Genomic DNA, 16441 nt, shown 5'->3' with positions numbered 1-16441 from the left:
CAGATGAGGTCTGAGCCTATAGTCAGATTTAAAATTCCAGTCTGTGTTCAAAGGAGCATCTTAACCAGACTTCTCAAACAAAAAGTGAAGAGGAGATTACTAATCTACAAGTAACAAATTTATGTATCCCAGAGTTTGTAACTGAATGAACAAGACCCCTTACTTCCTGGCAAAACTCTGCTAGCAGAAGGTGCAGTTAAATTGCAAATAGATAAAGAACTTATATATATATATATATACTTAGTTGTACTAAATATTTAACATTATAAGGTCTAAAAAGAAGCTAAAAAGCTGATATGAGTTGTTCCCTAGGACACTAGCACTATTGAAAGTGTGCTTTTCATTTAGAGGTACTACAGAGTTGTTAGCCCCAGGGTTTACTATTTTCAATTTCTCACTACCAGACTGAGAAGAAAAACAGGTTACAGTGAGACTGCTAGTCATACAGTCATCCTTCCTTCCTTCCTGTTGCACAAGCCCTTTGATTATTCTGCTTTTAGGAGAGAGATTGATATGAGAGCAACTGTTACCTTTATTGCCTAACAAAAGAAGCCTAGAAATAAATACAGTGTTATTGTGACACGTATCAGGGTACAGACTGATGCAAAGATATTTTCTGTAGGATATTACTTCTCAGTTTCTCTTTTTTCTTCCTGCTCTGACTGGATAGAACTGCTCTCCCAGTGGCCGCGTTCTCTGCAATATTCACAGAAAACTAATATCAAGTAGGATTTCTCTTAATGAAGATTTTTTAGCATCTTTTTTCCTTAATTCTTCCTATCATTGGTGACACAAGTTCTTAAAACATTTCCTTTATGACAGAATTTGCATTAAAGATTCAAAACTATTTCCGGAGGCTTTACTTCTGACATAAAGACAAACCCTTGCGCTGGGCGCTAGAGGGCACAGCAGGTATCCTCTGGGTACTTGGCATTTGAGAACCTTAATGTGCTACTCCACAGACAGAACCATGTGTACAATAAATAAACTTTTATTAACCCTGGGGAAAAGACACATTAAAGGTAATTAAAGTAATTCCTGTGCAGTCGCACTCTCATGTCTTTTTTTTCTAAGATAGATCACCGTATCTTGCACCTTAACCCACCTTTTTTAATCTGTATATAGAAAATGCACACTCACGCACAGCAATTACACAAGCATTTCCATATGGATTTATACAACAGACATTACAGACTGAAATATAGTGTGCTCTGTCATTTGATAAAGTGGGAGGGAAAGAAAACAAAATGCCAATCCAGTTCAGCTGCTGAAGGAATCAATCAACTTAAGTGCTGTATGTATTTATACTTTACACTGGCATCTGCAATATTTTTTATTTGCTGATGCCTCTATTCGCTGTTGGCTTGAAGTGACAAATCTGACTGTTTCAGATTAGTTTAGTTCTTGAACTTGAGAGTTATAATGTCCAATAACACATTCTTAGCATGCAGATTTTAAAGTTCAGCCATAAGTGGACGTAACTTGTAGGTAATAAATTGTGTTAGCTATTTCCTCTCGCTTAGATGTATTTGAAATACAAGATTTTTTTATCTTTCTCCCACAATCAACTCAACATTTTTATTTCAATGCTTGTGAGATATTAGAAGAAAATGTAAATAAAATTGCTTCCTTGTTTTCAGGTATTCATATACTTTTGGGTTGATCATTTTTAGTTTTCTTTTTTTACCACCAACTGACAATTTTTAATTTTTTTTTTACAGGGTACTAGTGTAGGAAATATTATTCAGACATATCTGGGTCTCTGTCTATTCACAAAGCAGTATGACCCATGAAGTACCGCCACAGTGCCAGTACTCCACAGTTTTGACCTAGAAAACTCATTTAATTAATGTCAAAGTGTCATCTTCTGGTGTCACTTTACCTTGCTACTTCTCCCTGCAGCCACTTTGTTATCTGTACCCTTTTCCTTCCACTATTAGAGTACTTTGTTTGCTGTGTAAATTTTGGTGGCAGAGTCACAGCAATAAGCCCCAGGCCCTTTCTAAATAGTTCCTAGCAGAGATCCTTCTGGTTTAGAGCTTCTGATTCATCCCAAACTATTCTACCTCAGTTAATTTACAATTATGTTCATATAGCACTCAGTGCCAGGCAGTAATTAGCCTCAGTGTGGTAGTAAAGTATGAAAATATCCTTTATGTCCTTACCCTTTGATGTGATACAGCTGAGGTTTATGCACTTTGAGAACTTGGGTCTTTTACACACTTAGAATAGCTATGGCTCAAAAGGCTGTGGGGATCCAAGTATCCTAAGAGGCAAGGACAGCATTCATCACCAGGTAGACACCTGGGTGCTGCCAGATGTTTGCTGTGAGCCAAGTGTTGGGTGTCCTTCCACTAGCATCAAAGGCAAGTGAAAGGAATTGCATCTGAGAGTGACTCTTTCAGCTCTAGAGCCAGTTTAGACTCAATGCCCTAACTTTTACATGGATAAAATTAAGATAGGAGAATCTCACCTGCATGCCACCGAAGTGGAGAGCAGTTACATGGGTTTGGAGTATAGGTAAGAGAGAAGTTGACTGTAATCTCATATGTCATTACTCTTGCATCACTACAGCATATTTGAAGTGGGCTTCTGAAAGCAATGACAATACTTTGATGTCCTGTCAGGGATGGGGACAAAGGGACTCTTATGTGTTAAGGAAGTTTAGGTCTCTGCAAGCAGAGCCACTGGACAAGTATTCCAGGTCACTGAACTGGTTCTTTCCAGTTTCTAGCTGAGTTATATACACCTTATGAACACAGGGACATTTCCTATTACTAAACTTGGTAGCTTAAGAGCAGATATTTAATACTAAAAATACAATACAAAAGCTTCTTGGCAAAACAAGTAGGATTTTAAAAGTACTTCAAATAAAATGGAGCTTTGCTTGTGTACAGAATATGACTGACTGTCCTGGTTTGGGCCAGGATAAAGGTGATTTTCTGTCTTGTACTTTTGCTTTTAGCTAAGTCTCTTGTAAGTAGCTGCACTTGCTGAAATTAACAGCAAGTTTCTCAGACAGTGTCTGCTTCTAGGACTGACAACACTTGATGTTTATAGCTGCTGCTAGAGACTGGTGTGCAGAGCCAAGGACACTGCTCAGCTCTGAGCTGAGCTCTCCAAAACTTTTACCTAGTTAATCTCTAACATTATGTAAAAAGAGTGTGATCTTTTCTTTTACAGCATAGTAAAGCTGTGTATGCACCCAACTGCTGTTGCGTGTTAAAGGCTTCAGCAATACTTGGCATAAGGACTGGAACCTTCATGTTCCAAGGTCATTCCAGTGCCTAAGCAGCAGAAGCATTCCTTCATTCTCTCTGTTCCTTCACTGAAACACAAGATGTTTTTCTACAATAAAACACTTTCAACAGGAACTGATGATGTACCCACTCCAGAATAGCTTGCAGTTTGTTGTGGGAGGTCACTCTTGAGGAAGGGGTGTTTGGTTTCCCTCAAGCTGAAGAAAGAACTAAGTCTATCTCTTGGACTTCTTAAGGAGTCCAATAGGCAAATATTGCAACTGTATTACAAAAAGAGAGGGGTCCCTGCCCTCTTCAGCTATGTGTCCTACTCCCTGACCCAATAAAATCAACAGAAAAGCAGCCTTAATTAGTTTTTCAGAGAAAAAAGCAATGTATTTATCTTCACTAGAAGGTACTTTTGGGGCTACAAATAAAATTATTTTAGATAACAGTAAAGAAGTGTATCTAGAATATATGTGAAGAACAGTATTTAAGCTACCTCCTTGGGTCAAATTGTTGCTATAGCTGAGTCGCTTACAGAGCACAAGGGTTGTTTCTAACTTATATGGAAACAAAGTCTAGCACAGTGTTCTTGACACCACTCAGGAGGCCAGGCAATTAAAAGTCACATTTAATCTCTTTGAACACTAAGAGATGCTTATGGTTGACAAAGAAACCAACCAGGCCTAGCACTTAAATTAAAAAGCTTTGAGATTATTACTACCACACAGTAAAATCTTCTAATTATGACAGATAATTAGAACACATAGACATCAGCTCAATGATTGTAGCATGCAGGAATTATTAGGACCGCAGAGCAGAAAATCCGTATGCCATTAGGTAAATAGCAAAGCACATCCATACAGTGAATACTGTATGTAGATCTCATCCCCTCACTTCAAGAAATTATACAGAATTGCAAAAGGGCACAGAAGAGCACTAGGAAGGACTGAACATACAGAGCAGTATCTGAACAAAGAGCCCCTGAAGAACACCTTCAGTCCAGGGAACAGTTGATTCAAGAGGCACAGGATGCAGTCCACAAAATCACTAAAGGACAGAGGGGATCAGCAGAGACTGATTCGTCAGTGTCTCTTCCAGTACAGTAACTAAAGGGCACCAAATGAAGCTGATAGGAACCAGATACAAAGGAAAAAAACAACCAAACAAAAAAAACAAACAAAAAAAAACCCCGCAAACAGGGAATAGAGAGGGAAGAGAAAAGGGGAAAAGGGGAAAAGGGGAAAAGGGGAAAAGGGGAAAAGGGGAAAAGGGAAAAAGGGAAAAAGGGAAAAAGGGAAAAAGGGGAAAAGGGGAAAAGGGGAAAAGGGGAAAAGGGGAAAAGGGGAAAAGGGGAAAAGGGGAAAAGGAGAAAAGGAGAAAAGGAGAAAAAGGGAAAAGGGAAAAAGGGGAAAAGGGGAAAAGGGGAAAAGGGGAAAAGGAACTCACAGGGAGACTGGGAAAAGTGCTTGACAGAGAGGTACATTGGAGGTTACTACATAAACCAACTAAATATCCAGGCCTCAGCTGAAGAAAGCTGCTGACTGAGAGCAGTGGGGTCGGTATCATATGGGCTTACCTGCGCTTACTCTTCCCTAAATACCTACTTGTGAGCTGGGCTGGTGACAGGGTATTTGGGCTAAATGGACCCTTGGTCTGAAGCACTACCATTATTTTCACTCTCTTATGTTATCTGTCATGTGTTAGAGAGATTAACAGTCTCTAAGAAGTTCTTTACCATGCTGCTTCCCCGTATAACCAGGACAGTGCAGCAAAGCAGAATTTGGGCTCATGCTTTATGCTCACTATAAGTTGATGAGTGACAGCTGTAGCCTTGCTTTCTGCTGCTGTTGCTGCTCATTTCCAGGCAGGGCTGTTGCCACTGCCTGCAGCACCGTGTGTGTCACCCTTTTCCTGAGAAGTCAGCAAAACCAGCTGAAGGGTGCATGTCATCCCTGAACCTGACAGCATAGAGGGCAGCAGGTGAAAAAAAGCAGATAGTGCAAGGTTTGCACAGAGATTTTCTGCTCCACTCACCGCAAGGGAAGCTCGGCCATTTATTTCCCAGGCTTTTAGTCCCAGCCACTTGATTTCTGCCTCCAATTCTCCATCTGAAAACCACGACTGATGGTACCTGGCCCCTCCAGGTGAACGAGGACTCACCAAATGCTTCAAGGAGATGGAGGGGTACCCATCGATGAGCCTCCCCAGTTTCCCTCCGGCCGTACTCCGAGGTGAGCAGAACCCGCTATAAATACCGCCAGCTAGTATATATATATATATATATATTTATATATATTCACGATAGTTACCACATGTAGTAACAACAGCGCCTGACGCGCACCCAGCCGGTCCCGTGTCTTTAGCGGAGCCTCAGCAGCGGGCGGTGCCGATCCGGTTCCCGCCCCGCACTGGCGCAGACCCTGGGCCGGACCGGGCAGGCCGGACGGCCAGCGGGTCCACGGGGAGGGTCGATCGCTCGCTCCCTTCCCTTCACCTTCTCCTTCCCTTCCCCTCCCCGCCTCAGGGGTACGCCGGGTACGGGGGGGGCTGCAGGTAGGGCCCGGGGGGAGCGGCCCGGGTCTGTGTGGTGCCGACAGCGCCAGGGCCGGGAGGCGGGAGCGGGAGGCGTTCTGAGCCCGGTTTTGAGAGGGGATCAGGAAAACCGGGAGCAGCGACCAGGCGGGGGTGGCGAGGCCATCCGTGCACGCAGCTGGGTCCCGGGGTGGAGTGGGTTCCTCTCGAAGGTCAACCCGCGCTGCGGGCTCTCTCGGCCCAGATCCGGGAGGAGCGGAGGGGAGGCGGGCGGCGGGGCCTGCAGCCGCCACGGCCCGGAACGCCCTTGTGTATGAGTATATATATATATATATATATATATATATATATATATATGAGTATATATATATGTATAGTATGTATGCGTGTGTACATTACTCTGCACGCCCGCGTATGCACATAGAGAGGCGCTCACCCGGTGTTTTCCCCCCGGCCCATTCCCTTCCCCCCAGCAAGGGGCATTGCCAGATCAGAGGTATTGCTACGGTGCTTTTCCTTGCACCTTTTCCTGGTGTTTCTCACCTGAGCAAATCTGTCGTTTGAGTTCACAGGCTTTGAGTTCAGATTCTCAGGGGAGAAGCTACTGAGTGCTTCCAGAAGATGGCAGGTAAGAACAAACACCGATTAAAGTGCTGCTCACTTCGGGTTGTGGCATATTTGTAATGTTTGGATGGGATACTAAGGCATTGCCTTTTGAAATGACTGAAATTACTTCAGTAAGTGATGCCCGTGAAAACTCGAGTCTCTCCATGGACTGCGTCTGAGTGCCCCCGACTTCACTGAAATGGAAGCAAACCAGCAGCTTGCAGAATTAATTTTACTGCATCTGTGGCCTTGTGTTATCTCCAGCCACTGAACTGCCTATTTGCAGGCAGCAAAACAGAAAAGAGGTAACTGCTCCTGTTATTCCAGAGTAAATTATGGAGCAGGAGTTTACATAGTTTATACATGTGTTACATTTCTGATAGCATCTGACTATTAATTTGTAATGGTCTTTTGGCAAAGCTATTGTTTCATAGACCCTATTCACACTGGAAGAATAATCACCCCTCATAGTTCAGTTTAAAAGTGACATATTGTTTCTTCAGATCTTCTGCTATGGTTCTGTTCATTCTCTCTGACACCTTAAACCCATCTGTGCTCTGGGCTGTTCATGTTCTGTGTCCCCTGGAGAAACTGAACTCAAGAAATGCCTTAGTTTTTGTGTTGGCAGTTACAAACCAAGACCTGCATGTTTTGCAGATCCAGTGATTTTCAATAGTCCCTGGAAATATCCTTCTCTATAAATAACTACCATAACTCATAAAAGTATTTCAATAAAAATATTTCAGTGATGAATGATTTTTCAGAGAATTATTAAAACCGAATGGCACATGAGTGATTATCACCCACATGGGTGATAATATTTTGAACAAGAAAGGTCTCTCATACACCTTATTACATCAGTTCAAGAAGCCCCATCCCAATACACCATGTTGCCACTCACCTTACCTTAAATCCACTCTGACAGTTGTTCTAGGTACACTAGACTGCTCACTTTCACATCTAAGAAGAAATCTTGTTGCTTTGTATTGAAGTCACTGTGATGATGCTGAAGTGGTATAATGGCATCTTAAACATCTACCCCAATGTTGTCACTTGTGCAGCACTGAACTGGAAGATAGGGGGATCCCACACAGCAAAAGAAAGATGCTCTGAGCTCTCTGAACTTGTTTTCACAATGGTTTGAGGGAATCTAAGCTGGCACTGCTTTGATCCCACCCTGCCTCTCACACTTGCAGTGTAGCTTGTCTGACTTAGCCCAGGGAGCTAAACCAGCAGACAGTTGTGGGATTTTTACCACTGCTGGGTGAATTTTGGGGGGGGGAGTAGTGGAGTCAAATGAACACAAATGCTGACTCGAGAGAGGGACTGGGTTGTGCTGATGTAGGGTGGTGTGATGTGCTATGGAAACTCATCCATTGTGCGTGGAGTTAGACCTAGGAAAACCCAGTGTAGCACAAAATTCCTAGGTGATGGGCATTCACTGATTAGTTCCTCATGAGCCACTCATTGCTGCTGAGCAGGAGTCAAGTGCTGCCACTCTCATTCTGTTTTGCCTAGTTTTTTGCAGCTTGGAAAACACACCACAGAAAAATGAAGAACCAGGCCCCAGCTCCACAAACCGTTTTATATCAGCCTCCTATACTCAAAGGTATCTTTTTGTTCTCTTTCTGCCTCCAGGGAAGAACGTCCTGATAGTCTATGCACATCAAGAGCCTAAGTCCTTAAATGGATCTTTGAAGAGGGTTGCTGTGGAAGAGCTGAGCAAGCAGGGCTGCAGTGTCACAGTGTCTGATTTATATGCAATGCAGTTTGAGCCAAGAGCAACAAGAAACGACATTGTTGGTGAGACTAGCCAAAATACACCTTTTTCAGCAATAACAGTGAAACAAACTTCAGCTTGTCTATCTGGAACCACACTGTTAGGTACACTTCAAAAGATAGCAGCTGTCGTTTAGTATAAATATCCCTCAACTAACAAGACACAGCTTTTTATTTTCTGTTACCATTGACTAAGAAATTACAGTGTAGGAACCCAACAAGTATCATCTTTATTTAACTAAAACTTATTACTAGAAATCATAAAAATTAAATATCTTTTTAGCTCTGATTTGATGGTGTTTGGCCTTCAGACAAAAGTGAATGAGAGAAAATACTATTTTTACAGTATTAGCAATCAGCTGCAAAGATGTTCTAAGAACTACCTTCTCTTAACAAACAAGATTACAAATGCTTTCTGCAAGTTAGCTCCAGACACTTAAGTGTGGGGCTTTTGAGTTGTCAAAACTCAAAAAAGTTGTGCACCTCCTCCTGACTACCTTAGTAGTATATGATTACTAAAAATGACTAGATGATGCAGTTAAGACATGAGAAAACCAGTGATGCTCTTGTTACACTTTCGTGATGTTTTCACTGTTCTCTTACTAGCACTTAGTCACAGTATTGTTCCAGGTTAGGAAACACAAAGCCACAACATAATCTGCAGAGCTGAAACTGTTAATTTAAAACAAGAATCAAACAGAAATCTAATCACAGATGTAATGCAAGCACTGACAGAAACAAGAAGAAACTTATTAATGACCTGACATAAGCATTTCTCAAAATCCAGTCCTTCATATGAACCTTGTCTCATAGTGACTTTACTAAGAGGCAGAAATGCATCAGGATGGTGCACAATCAGTCTCTGAAGTCTGTTTCCTGTGGGTGATAAATGCCTTCAGATTCCATTATATGACTTTTTAGAGTTTAATTCATGATGCTTCTGCCTCTCTCTTTTGTTAGAGACTGATGATCTACTAGTTGAGTCAGCAGACTTAATGTATTTGTCAGATTCAGCCATACTTGCATCAGCTCAGCCAATTGTAGTGGAGTCAGCAGAGCTGGGCAATACAGGCTCCCCAGTCCCTGCCGAGTTTCCCAGTTACGGAAGCTGAAAAGCAGCTGCGTGGCTGTGGGATATTTAGAAAGCAAGGGACACATAACGAACAATCCAGAAACAATGGAACTGATTAATCAGTAAACCCGAGGTCTGTGCAAGCAGCAGACCTGGCGGACTTGCAAGCACAGCAGACCTCAAGAATGTTGCAAAGCTCAACCGTTGTTACAAGGCTGATGAAATAAACACAAAAAGCAGGACAAAGCTGTGTGTACCTGACTGAAAGCAGGACAAGATAAGACACGGGCAAAGAGAACCCTTTGTGTGATCAGAAGACCTCATCCAATCAAATTATTGCTTTAGGCACACGGACAGCACAAACTCACCAATCAACGAGTGGCTTGCACATGAGTGGGAGCCAGAAAGTATAAATAAACTGAGCTATCTAGGCAATAAAGTGGCGTTTGCTTGATCATATTGGTTGTGTGCAGTGTCCGTGACTTCCGCGTCAACACATGGTGGTTTCATTAATCCCTAATGCAAAGGCAGAGTAATTGGCAAAATTATCTTAAATCCTCTTAAATAATCAACTTGCATCATCAGTCTAGATCTAAGCTTAGGTCCTTTTATTGCACTTCATATGCTGCTACAGAAAAGCAAAAGTTTTAGTACTCTGAGACACTATGTTCCTCTCCAATTTAAAATCGAATTACTGTCAGCTATGATGATGCTGAATATCCATCAAAAAACCCCCAACCAACCAGCCAACCAAAGAAACCCAAACAACAAAGGAAGCAGGGGAAAATGGAATGCACTAACTCAATTTAGAACTCCTGCTTGCAACATGTATTTAGTTCTTACTTTGCTAGAATGCTAGAAACAGGGCAAGGAATAACTGCTCACTTCTACCCACAGGTTTCTTGCGCAACTCCTCCGAGTTCAATTATGGTGTGGAGGCATGGGAAGCTTACAAGAGAGGAAGTTTGTCCAAAGATCTGATTGAAGAGCAAAAGAAGGTGCAAGAAGCAGACTTGCTGATCTTTCAGGTCATTGTTTTAAATTGTACTTTAAAAGACTTCAGTTGTAATATACAGGGTTGTACAAAAGAAAAGCAATAGTACAATTATAGACTTCATTAGGAACTTTGAATCCAGCCTGAGTAAAAAGAGGTAGTAGCTCTATTACCAGTGTAAAACAGTCTGGATCCAGTGTAGTGAAATCAAAGGGTCAGGTTTTTCTGACATGGCGTGGATTTTTAAAAATATCAAAAATAAGAGGTGATGTGTGAGCATTATTTGTGCTGGCACAGTTACGAGTTTTTCACACAAATAATGGCTCCACTCTGACATTTTTTGAGAGTAGGAAGGCAGTGCTTCACTTAAAAATTAACATTCAAGAGTAGTCTTAATTGCATAGGATTTGGGAAACCTATTCCTCACATTATCTGCATTCTAAATCAGTCACGTGGACAAACTCACCCCAGAAAGTAATGAGTGCAAAATAATAATAATATTATTCTCAATACAAGAATCATTCCATGTTATCAGGCAGCCCAATACTATCTCTTTGTCTTGGAGCTCATGCAGAGCAAACACAGATCTACACACAGATATGTGTGTAAGGCATCTCCACCAAGTTATAAATTGGGGATACACTAACAGACAGCAGACAAACAGCTTTTGGAGTAAACACTTGATCTATAAATAATGGTACAATAACAAATGCAGATCACTAGTACAATTCTCTGGGCTGTTAGAGCAGCAAATCCAGTAATTCAGTCACAGTTATCCAGGTTGAAACAACAGCAAATCCAGGTATTCACCAACACTGGGTCAAACTTAATATCTGGATGCTCAAACACATGCATGACCACGGATGTCAAGCAGGCTGGCAGAAAGCAGGGCAAGGCTTATTTTCTGGGTGAGCAGCTGGGAGCAGCCATTAGGCTCAGGGAATCTGGGCTTCCTCAACTGGACTGTCCTCATTTATTGCCAAGTTGCAGAAGTTGGACTTGCTAACAGATCATTACATCCCCTCACCATTCTTTGCTGTGTCAGCTCTGCCCTTAGCATTTACAAGTACCAGCAGTCCTGTATAAAGCAATATTAACTTTATATTTCTTTGTGTGTCTGCATGACTCTCAGACTAAGGCATAGCCTATATATATTCCACTGTTTTATTCTAGAGGAAATTTAGGATCTGAACCTTTTCTCAGTTAAGCATTTCACTGTAAGTCTTCATAATCTTTTCACTATTGCTTGTGAGGTAAATATAGTAAAACATCCCCAGAATGAAGTGGTTTCTTTCTATTTTCTGTCTGTAGAATACTATAAGGAGTGGAGCATGTTCTGGTGCAGAAAAAAAGAAAAGAAAAAAAAGCCTCTGGAAAACACCGTAAAATAATTTAAAATTTCACTACAGACTAAAGTCACCACTTCTGGAGATCATAGTGATCACTCAGTTTCTACACTGTTACCATCCTGAATTAAACCACATGGGGTTAAGCCTTTCTTCTTCTGTACTGCAGTGTGTACAGAGCTTTAGAGATAGTGATGCATCCTAGAATGAGTCCGTAAAGCATTCAAGATAATGCAAATAAGACATGGTAGCTTTAGTATCTAGTCCCATGGACTAAAAAGATGATGTAGAAACAGGGGGTCCTATGTTTTCTTCTCAATAAAGTGGTTCAGGGTTATCATGCCAGCAATGTGTGAAAGTCAGAATCCCATGGCATTTGTCAGCAGACTGTCAGATCAGAACTGATCAGATGTCAGTCTTGGTAATCAGGTTTTCTGTTATGCATTTTGACCACATTCTTCATTAGATCATACGTTCCTTTTGCATCTCAGCAGTAGAAGATACAGTTCTGTACAGTCTTAAGTTTGAATTAAATGGCACCTCTCTGCTTCATCAAATTCCAACTTTAATTTGGGTGGAAGCCCTCACATTCATCAGGGTGTTACTCTGCTATAGATGCTCAAGTATGTAGGTGAGACTACTATGAACAGGAAGCATTTCAATTATTTTTGCCAAGCACTGTTCCTGCCTTTCCTGACAGACAGCTGGAAGAAGGCATGTATGAGATCTGAACAGATTAAATAACAGGATAGAATAATAGGATAGGCAAGATCTAGACTACCTGACCTTTCTGTGCTAACAAGATTATTTACTTTTTGCCTAGTTCCCCTTGTATTGGTTCAGCATGCCAGCAATCATGAAGGGCTGGATGGACAGAGTCTTAGTCCAAGGATTTGCTCATGAATTTCCAAACTGTTATGATTCTGGTTTGCTCAAGGTATGTTTTTGAGATTGTTTTATTAAGATCAAGATTTGCACAATACACTTGAGGGTATTGGTCTTTCTTTTCCTTTATATTTGTTTAAAGCTCTCTCTACAGTCTTCTGAAATAATGCATTGGTAAAATGTTGAGTAACTTTCTGGCTTGTTAAAACAGTCTGAAAGTTAGTACAATGAAGAGAATGCAGTGATTCCTAAAGATTTAAGTAATGCACTAGAGAATTTTAGTGGGCCTACAAAATGGGCTTTATAGTTTGGTAAGTGTATCAGAATGTACTGGGATGGCACACAATTTGCAAATAGTTTAAATCTTTCACTTTCCTAAAATTGTTGTCTGTCATTCTTCCCACCACTGTAGGACTGCACATATCTGTAATGAGTGACAAACTGGACTAGGTGACAAGATCCTGTTCTGGGATTAGATATCAAAGGTTGGAATTAATCTATAAAACAATCAGAAATACCCAGTGCACAAGCCTCTGTCCCAGCCATCTCCTTTCAACTTTTTCTTCTCTGTAGTTTATACTCTAGGAAAGATCAGTGTCTCTAGATGACAGTTCATTTATTTTAAACTCTCCATGGCACTGGGAATATCCCTGAAAAATTTTGGCCCACCGAATGATGGATCTTACTTGGTAACGACTACAGCATCTGGAAATAACCAATGTTCATTTTACATTTATGTTCACTCCATATAAATCTCTAATTTCTGATCTTCTTAACAATTCTAAGACATTTCAGATTGTCTGTATTTCAGAAATAAGCTTGTAGTCCACAGTCTAGTTGTATGTTGTCAATCCCTGTCTTTGAGCTGCCAATACCCATAAGGTCAGGGAAAGAAGAAGACACTACCTCCTCTAGAACCTGCTGTCTAGGTTCCCCTGAGTATCTCTTGGACTATTCAGCCACTCCTCTTTAAACATGCCTAACTCAAGTGCTGCTTTCTTAATTCTAGAACAAATTAGCCCTTTTTTCTTTTACCACTGGAGGAAGTGAAGAGATGTATGCAAAAGGAGGTATTTCTGGTGATATTCGCTATCTCCTGTGGCCCATGCAGGTATAATATATGAATATTTGGTTGGGTTTTGTATAATTTTTAGTATGAAAATTGTTTTTTTATAGTTGTAATATTGTTTTGTATTAAATATAACATGATGATAAGTAAGTTGTCAGTTCCAAGAATCTGAAGGTTTTAAATTGGACCCTAAAATCCTGAGACTACTTTAAAAGCCCATTGTGCTTTAAACTTGTTTTGTGCTGCTTCATCCAGATTGAAATCTGGCAAAAGCTGATACTGTCAGCCTTTTAAGCTTCTCTGAAGTTACAGGATTTCTTTTCATAGAATCACAGAATGGTTTGGATTGGAAGAGACTTTAAAGACCATCTAGTCTCCAACCCCCCAGCATGGGCAGGGACACTTCCCACCAGCCCAGGTTGCTCAAGGTCCCATCCAACCTGGCCTTGAACACTTCCAGGGAGGAGGCAGCCACAGCCTTGCTGAGCAACCTGTGCCAGGGTCTCACCACCCTTACAGGAAAGAATGTCTTCCTAATATCTAATATGAATCTACTATGTTTCAGCTTAGAAGTGTTATCCCTCATCCTATTAGTGCATGCCCTTGTAAAAAAGTCCCTCTCCAGCTTTTCCCCATAGCTAGCTGATTGATGAAGAATGGGGGGCAGGAGAGGAGTTACACATTATCCTGCCATTAATGATCAGCATACAGAAGTCAGCATGCCTTTTCTTATTGCTACCCTTTTATCAGAAGTAGCAAGCATGCTTTCAGAAATTCAGGTGGCAAGACAAATTGTGCCAGCTGCTTCTTTATATAATACAATAGATGTGCTTAAATTATTTGATGTCCTACCCATTGCAATTACTAGCTGTCTGTGAGGCTATTTAGCTGCAGAGCTTGCAAGTCAGCATGACAAAGAATGTGAAACACAGTTGTGAATTCAGAAATACACAAAGGGAAAATGGCAATTTTTGACACTTTGAAAGACACTAGCCTTCATTCAGGTTTGTTTGGCTAGGACAGAGGGAAAAGCTTAAAAAAATACTTTGAAGTAAATGAAAAATACACCATGGCTCAGGAACAATCCATGGAGATTCAAACACTACAATGAACTTTGGCTGTCTCTGATCTTTCCAAATTTAATAGAATACAGCAGTCAAAGAGAACAGTTCTGTCAGTTTAATAACACTAAAAATAAATTCCACAGAGCAGAATAAATGAAGTTGACCTTATTTTTCAGTGTACTGTATGTCATTCTCCTTAATGCCTACCCATCAATAGTGACTAGGATCAGCAATGAACTTTTGCATTTTTCTTCACCTAATAAATGCACAGTTTTAGAAAACCTGCTGTATATTGTGTCAGAGAACTAGTTTCAGATTTGAATCTTCCATATTACTGAACTGAAAGACTATTTCCTGAGGCATTTCTTTCTTTCCTTTGAGTCCAGCATGGAATCATGCACTTTTGTGGTGTCAAAGTCCTTGCACCTCACATCTGCTTTGCTCCAGAATATGTCTCAGAGGAGAAGAGGAAAGAGATGTTGATTGCCTGGGCCCAGCGTCTGAAAACCCTTTGGAAGGAAGAACCCATAAACTGCTCTCCTGATTGGTATTTCAAGTAATGTTCAGGTGCAAGACTACAGAAAGATTTTTTTTCTTCATTCTTTTTGGTGCCTTATCTCAATATCTGAATGTTGATCTCGTAATTTGAATGTATTACAAGTATCTTGACTACTAAAATTAGCAGCTTAACTGACAATTTATTTATCTTGACAAGTATTTATTTGCTGACAAATATTTATCTTGATTCCTGTGGGATTTTTTTCAGTGATGGGTACAAAACTCTGGGAAGAATTATTCTTGCTCATGTAAACAGTAGCATCCTGTCTAGAAGTGCTTGATAACACAAGTGGTATTTATTTGCAGATTATACTACTACTTCTTATGAAACAGTAAAGTACATTGACATGTTTATTTTAACACTTTCTGGACCAGTTGCCACTTCATTTCATGTGCCAGGGAATATGCTGCCCACACTCAACCTTGTTATGCCAGATTCTGCTCTTTTAAATGAGAGCTCTACAATTGTGCCCTTGAGCTATGAAGCCAGATCGTGAATAATGCAAAAGGATGTACAGTTGTACAGAGACTTAGCTGAAAATCTTCATGGACAGCCCTAAACTTTCCCACATATTTACAAAGCAGTATTAAAGCTGTGACAGACACCAGAAAAAAAAAAAAAAGAACCCCACAGAAATAAATAAGTAAATAAATCCAAATACCGTACAGCAGTACGTGCACATATTTGCCTTCTTTATAGAATGTAGCTCCCATTCATAAAGTATGCAGTTTCCTAAAAATCAAAGGTAGTTCTCTATTTTTGTTATCCTAAGCACAGACAACAAGGAATCATATCTGTTTCCCTGCCACTTCATTCCAGTCAGTATTCCTCTTTGGGTCTGGAAGACTGAGTCCATCCTCTCTGACATCTCCAGCAGTCAGCAAAGCAGAATGCCTACCCAAAAATCTGCAAGAGCACTGTCTGTCTACAAGCCAGGACTTAGACAGAATTCGTCTGGCTTCTGTGATTTTTACTTTGAACTTTAGCAGGTTTATTTTTGTGCTTGGGAGCTTTTAATCGTTCTTGTGCATATGGCAAAGTGTGGGTTTCTTGCTCGGCTACACAGTTTCTTGCTTTGGTCAGTTAACCTCACAGATGTCTTTGTACTTTGATATTAGAAGAATGTGTGCTGAACAAGAAACAGTCTTCTGAGTCACTGTGTCATGTCACTTAGGGCTCTGCATACAGAGTGTGCATCTGCCATACATACATTCTTTGTTGCAGCCCTGTTATGCCCCACCCTTATGTTTCCTTAAAGGCTATTTGGATAATAATCCTAGAATCTGAAGT

General features: G+C 40.8%; 2 protein-coding genes across 5 annotated transcripts in view; one reads left to right on the top strand and one right to left on the bottom strand.

The window, feature by feature from the left end:
- The window catches only part of DUSP22 (dual specificity phosphatase 22), an 80873-nt gene extending 75317 nt beyond the window's left edge, over positions 1-5556 (bottom strand). Inside the window, exon 1 of one of the 2 annotated variants that reach the window (XM_071736537.1) lies at positions 5406-5556. The gene's annotated coding sequence lies outside the window, so the exon portion shown is untranslated. The remainder of the gene's footprint in view (positions 1-5405) is intronic. The other variant, XM_071736539.1, reaches the window with a different exon arrangement.
- On the top strand, positions 5407-15777 carry NQO2 (N-ribosyldihydronicotinamide:quinone dehydrogenase 2). Of its 3 annotated transcripts, none has more exons than XM_071736552.1 (7): positions 5407-5476; positions 6350-6405; positions 7902-7992; positions 10132-10262; positions 12398-12511; positions 13469-13570; positions 14979-15777. In XM_071736552.1, the coding sequence occupies exons 1-7, from the start codon at positions 5422-5424 to the stop codon at positions 15150-15152; spliced, it is 723 nt and encodes a 240-aa protein (XP_071592653.1). In that variant the 5' UTR covers positions 5407-5421; the 3' UTR covers positions 15153-15777. The 3 variants fall into 3 exon arrangements, with proteins under 3 accessions (XP_071592653.1, XP_071592655.1, XP_071592654.1); XM_071736554.1 differs by lacking the exons at positions 5407-5476; positions 7902-7992 and adding exons at positions 5715-5798; positions 8022-8186; XM_071736553.1 differs by lacking the exons at positions 5407-5476; positions 7902-7992 and adding exons at positions 5760-5798; positions 8022-8186 and having other exon boundaries at positions 6343-6405.
- Positions 15778-16441: the final 664 nt, after the last annotated feature.

This window comes from Heliangelus exortis, chromosome 2, assembly GCF_036169615.1.
Source record: "Heliangelus exortis chromosome 2, bHelExo1.hap1, whole genome shotgun sequence".
Lineage (NCBI taxonomy): Eukaryota > Metazoa > Chordata > Aves > Apodiformes > Trochilidae > Heliangelus > Heliangelus exortis.
The sequence above is the reverse complement of the archived record's forward strand: the minus strand, read 5'-3'. Positions and strand labels throughout refer to the sequence as shown.